General features: G+C 41.8%; 1 protein-coding gene across 1 annotated transcript; it reads right to left on the bottom strand.

The window, feature by feature from the left end:
- Window positions 1-1,425: 1,425 nt before the first annotated feature.
- Window positions 1,426-3,852, bottom strand: trir (telomerase RNA component interacting RNase). The gene is made up of 3 exons (XM_083649387.1): window positions 3,056-3,852; window positions 2,545-2,616; window positions 1,426-2,458 (listed from the first exon to the last, which is right to left on the bottom strand). Exons 1-3 carry the CDS (start codon window positions 3,320-3,322, stop codon window positions 2,351-2,353), a joined length of 447 nt encoding a protein of 148 aa, XP_083505513.1. The 5' UTR covers window positions 3,323-3,852; the 3' UTR covers window positions 1,426-2,350.
- Between the last annotated feature and the right edge of the window lie 1,739 nt (window positions 3,853-5,591).

Below are 5,591 nucleotides of genomic sequence, written 5' to 3'. Positions count from 1 at the left end.
CTTAAAATCTTTTGCTTTGTGAGCTAGTAATTTGACATCTTTGTACTGCTAAGTCAATTGCCATATACACGTTCATGGTCATACACTGACCACTAATTCTAAAAGCTGTACATAGGGAGGCACAGTCGTAGCACTGTCACCTCACAGCAACAAGGATGTGGGGTTCGGTTCCAGCCTGGGTCACTTGAAAAACACCCTTACGAAAACACATCTAGACTGTGTCTATACTATATTTCTCAGTTTTTGGGCTTTGGCATCTGATTTGAATGTGCAAAGAGTGAGACAGATGGGATTTGAACCAGTGAACAAATACATGCCAAGGAGCTGTTTATCTCACTGAGCTAGAGCCAAGAAATGTGCGGTTTCCTTCACCAGCTTATTTCTATCAGTGTTCAAACTACTGATGATAAAGAAGCATCACTGCTGGCCTTCTGCACCACATCCATTATCTGGGTGAGCTACAGCCCACTTCCGCTGGCGAAGAGCTGGGAAATATGGATGAAAAATGATATCTTGGTATTTTTCTACAAGTGGTCTAAATGTTCAGTTGTACAGTAAGTCAAATTAAACTACTAAGTCATATGACTATAGCTCAGTTGTTCCCAACCTTAGGGTCGTGACCCTAAGTGGGGTCACCTGGAATTCAAATAGGGTCGCCTGAAATTAAACATATATATTTTTTTTTACACCACACAATTTAATACTACTGAAGATGATTAGGGTCACTTATGATTTTTTTTTTTTAGTTCCGAGTTTAAATTGATCATCTCTAAGATTTCAGCTTTGTTCTCTTGGGTGACACCTATGGCGATAAGTGGTAATTGCAGGTGACATCCATGGTGTTGCATTATGTGACATTACTAATGTCACTATATACTGTGAGTGACTCTTAATTTTATTTATATGAAAATCTTTTAGATTATAACTTTAAATCAGGATTCTGAGAATAAAGTCAGAATAATGAGTTGCTGTCAGAATTTTGAGAAAAAAAGTTAAGTTTTGAGAATTCTCCTGGAAAAAAAGAAGCATACTATATGACATCAGTGACAATGTCATATTATTGATGGTGTACCGGAATTCGAATGTCTCAGGTCCCTAGATTATTGTGACATCAAAGTAGGGTCACAAGCCAAAAAAGATTGGGAACCCCTGGTATAGCTGAATATTATTGTCTCCATCTATCTGAACATTATTCTTCACATCAACAACACATCTATAATTGTGTGTTAAAGACAAAAAAGATGGAGGGCAGCGGCATTCAAAGCAGTTGTCAAAAGGTTAAAAAAGGAAGGTGCTCTTTGGTCCAAAGGGGTAACAAAGATGAAATCAAAAGAAAAAAAGAGACCAAGGCACTCTTCATAATATAATTGTGTGTATTGGATCTGAACCATCACATTATCCATATGTTTCCAGGTATTTTTTCAAATTCCCAAACTATTCACGACCTGGAAATTATCAAACAAATTTTTAATACTTTTCCAGAAGTCCGATGGAGCCCTAGTGGTCATTGACTGTTATACCATATTGAATTGCATAACATCATTCTTTTGCATTGCATGTTGAATCAAATCATCGCATCAGTAGTTGCTTCATATGTATACTTAGAATAGTTGGCAATGCATCGAGATGCGTATCACATCAGCCTCAGTGATGAGTGCCATCCCTAGTGGGAGCACACATTGAATATGCGTAGTATAAAAAGGGCAAACATTTCCTACAGCTAATTCATAGTACATTTTAAATGTTATGAACAACGGATGAGTGGATCTTGAAAATACAACTGGTCAAATAAATGATAGAAGATTTGAGCATCTCACAACAGAACTAGTGAAGTTGATAAATTCATAGTCTTGTTCAAAGTCTTGTTTTTCCTCTCAACTCCCAAGAAGCAGAAATAAATTTTGAGGCAGTGTCTCAGTGCCAGATGAAGCCAACACAACACCACAGGTAAATGGGCAGTGTAGTTTTAATCAAAACCTTGATTTGGATGACATCATTATGCCCCATCAACAGAGTCAAAATCAATTATCAATTTGCCCCAACTTAAACCAACCTCCATTACTGAAAATATTAGATAATCAACAATCAATGAATGCCAATAGTTTCCCGAATAAAGGCCTTGTAACACCAGATCCAACCAGAACATTCCAACATATAACAAACAAGATACAAACAATACAAAAGGGGGACAGAGGGGGGAGGTCAAATCCATCTGACAAATTTTAAGTATTTTGTGAAAGGTGTATAGTGAAGGGTCATTCATCCTGGATGTAGAAGCATCTGCAATACAGAGCATCTCCCAGGTGGTTCCCACTCATCACAACATTGTCATCAAGATGGCCTCAGGAGCCTACTTGACCAGAGGCCTGGTCTTATCGTCGTCGCCACACTGGTGGGCTTTGTACTTTTTCACCTCAGCCATGTATGTGGACCAGGCATCGCTCTTGCCCGGCTCAGACTGCAAGAGAGAACAGACAAGACTGTCAAATTATGTCACAGTCACAGCACATGACCCCAGTTGTGTTTCACATATCCCCAACTTACTTCTGATTCATCTTTCTGCTTCTTCGCAACCATGCCGGTCTTTAGGAACACACCGCCTCTGCGTTTCCCCACCTGGGTTAGGGGATAGAAGACTGACACCGTTACACGAGCCCTTGCAGGTGGACTGCCAATGGTGGAAACTACAGAGAGCAGAAGGGCTACATTTAGGCTCCTGCCACACCACCAGCGAACCATCAGGGAGGAGCACCCCTAGTCTTGTCTGGTCTACATGTGTGTTTATTGTCACAGCATAGTCACTGACTTTGACAATGACACCACACTGCCCTTGAAAAATGATGCAATTCAAGGAATGGCATGTGTGAGCAATGTCAACCCACATGCCTACTACTGCATGTACTATTGGCAAATACAACGTGTTGGACTTGGTTCTATAATGCAATAACTCAAGTGCCAAACGGAGTATAGGCCAGTGTCAAAACAGTGCATGTGCTTCATAGTAGATGTATGAACGCTAACGACTATCTCATCTTACAACTGCCAAACCCCTTACAAAGCTCGTCACTGGAGGGGGCTTCTTTTCCACTGCTGACTGTCCTTGCTCTGTGGTTTCTGCACTTGCTTGCAGCGTTTCCTTTTTTCTCTGCTCTTCCTCCATCTTCTTCTTGAACATCTCCATGAAGCTGCCGTCGTTAGCGAATGCGTTTCCCCCCGCTGCCCTGCTCGCCCCCGGCGCTGGGCTGGCAGGCGACGCGGGACTGTCGCTGTTCGAGTCGCTGCTGCTCTGATGGGCTTTGCTGTATGCACGCTTCGGATCCATGTCGTCCTGATTGTATCCTCATAAATGAACACAGTTCCGCGGTCCAAAATGTATTTCAACAGGCGCCTGAGCAGGTATTATGGCTTTGTTGTTGTGAGCAGTCAGCACGCTGGACCCCACCCGGGCGAGTCCAATTCCAAAATAACCTATTTTCTCAACAATACGGAGAAATAAAAAATGACGTACAAAAACAAAACAACGTCCAAATGTTTCACCGTCCAAGCCTGTCCCAACCAAACGAAAACAAAAATACAGGCGCTGGTTCAGCTGCTAACGACGTTACCGCAGTATGCTAACGCTGCTAGCTACTTGGGCTAATGTATGCCGTTTAGCCAGGCCTCTTCAAATGAAAGATGTCCGCAGATAGCAAAATACACGTGCAAATCATATACGAAATGCATCTAGATACAAAATACCGTTGCAACGCACGACGGCATCCGAACAGCTGCATCCACGACTAGCTGTTCTGTAGCTTTTATTCATGTGTTTCACAAGTTTTGTTTCCTTTTACATGCTCTCGGCCATCTTGAATTTCCTTTGTAGACGTGACGTCACGCAATAACTGTAGCGCCCTCTGCTGTGCTGGAAGTGCCATGCAGTGTCCCTGGCCTGTGCGTGCATGCATGACGTGTGCATGTGCAAGCATGGAAGAGAGTGAGAGAGAATACAAATTTGGCCTACTGTAAATGCATAAAAAAATATGTTCTTTTTCTGCTCAGCCCGAGCCCGACCCATAATAAATTGCATAAATTGTCAGCCCGAGCCGTCAGGCTGGGTCGGGTCCCGTTGGACTCGGGCTGAAACTGAGAACTAGGCCTGATGAGAAAGAGTTGGACTTCGGAAGAAGATAAAATAAAGATATAATACTTTGATGGTGGAGGAGCTCCATTACGAAACTTCTCAAGTAGATCACATGTGAAAATTCAAGCTTTCAACATTTCACATAAGAATTGGCTGTTTAGGCAGTTACAAAAAGTATCTCAGAGGACTGGCTGACTGATCAGCAGTGTTGGGGGTAACTCATTACAAAAGTAACATATTACATGTAATATATTAGTAACTCAGTAATATAACTTATCCCAGCGAGCATTTTTAGGTTGAAAAGACGTTTAAAAAACGTTTAGGTTCAACGTTGAAAAAACGTGCAAGAAAGGTTCAAGAGTGAAAGTTTTTTCACTTCACCATGATCTTAAATTAAAAATGCAGCACCGCACACGGGATTCGAACCACGTTCAAGCCTCTGCGCTCTACCAAGTGAGCTATACATTTATGTGTAGCGAGCTGGGCACATATATACTCTATCTCGCACACAACTTGTAGACTACATGATTGTGCAATATACCACAGACTCAACGATCGGGAGGACAGGTTATTTTATGTGATGTGTACAAACTATTATATTATGTAACAGACTAAAATTATGTTGTTTGTGTGCATCTAGTCTCTAGGCTGTATGGCTTCAGAGGTTAACTTCATTTAACACCAGCAAGTCAGTCAGTAGCTAGATGGTAAATCATCTCTTAGTCCTCTGTGACAGTATTTTCCTGTGTGTACCCTCTAACACATACCCGCCACACAGGGGGGCCGTATGTTGCCCATGTGTGCTTTATAGTAACGTTCAGTCAGAACTCATTTATAATTAAGCCCATAGTTAATGAACTAATCATGTACAAAACACACACACAGTCACATATTTTATATACTGTATATGTTGTAAGCCTACTTTTTGCCATCACAGCTGCTTTTTACATGTATGGGATAATACAGGCTAATATACAAGGTGTCCCAAGCTCTGAGTCATTATAAACTCAATTAGCTACAGAAGCTAATGTTCACATTCAGTCCTTGTATATTTCTCTCATGTGTTCATCATTCCTTTCCTCCTCTGTGTGTGTGTGATTGAGAAATGAGATGCAGGTGGTGTTCATCCTAATTGGCCTGGTCAGGTGTCAGATTGCTGCTGGCTGATTGGCTGGTGGAGAGCATTTAAGCCAGCTGATGCCATCCTGTCGCCCCTTGCTCTCCTCATTCCCAACGATGATGGCTGCTGTGCTGACTGCTGTGTTCTGTCAGGTAGGAACTGTGTGTAGACCTACTTTAGTAGTTCTGCAGAACTTTATTAAGATGTGTCGTTATCTTGGTAGACCTGTGCAGTCTAAACTGTAAATAGTTACCTTCCAGATCTACACTTTTGTACACTGTAAATAACACTTACCCAAGTAGCAGAAAGTAGGGGGAGAAGCCCTTTAGTTTTTTGTAACATTTTCTC

Source organism: Poromitra crassiceps (genome assembly GCF_964638095.1).
Source record: "Poromitra crassiceps genome assembly, chromosome: 13".
Lineage (NCBI taxonomy): Eukaryota > Metazoa > Chordata > Actinopteri > Beryciformes > Melamphaidae > Poromitra > Poromitra crassiceps.
This window is presented reverse-complemented; position numbering and strand designations above follow the sequence as displayed.

Excerpts from the sequence above, each read along its gene's own strand:
- trir (XM_083649387.1), bottom strand. The coding sequence starts at position 3,322 with ATGGATCCGAAGCGTGCATACAGCAAAGCCCATCAGAGCAGCAGCGAC. Across the intron at positions 2,617-3,055 it reads CCCCTCCAGTGACGAGCTTT|GTGGGGAAACGCAGAGGCGG; the intron begins GTAAGGGGTTTG and ends CCCCTAACCCAG. Across the intron at positions 2,459-2,544 it reads AGCAGAAAGATGAATCAGAA|TCTGAGCCGGGCAAGAGCGA; the intron begins GTAAGTTGGGGA and ends TCTCTCTTGCAG.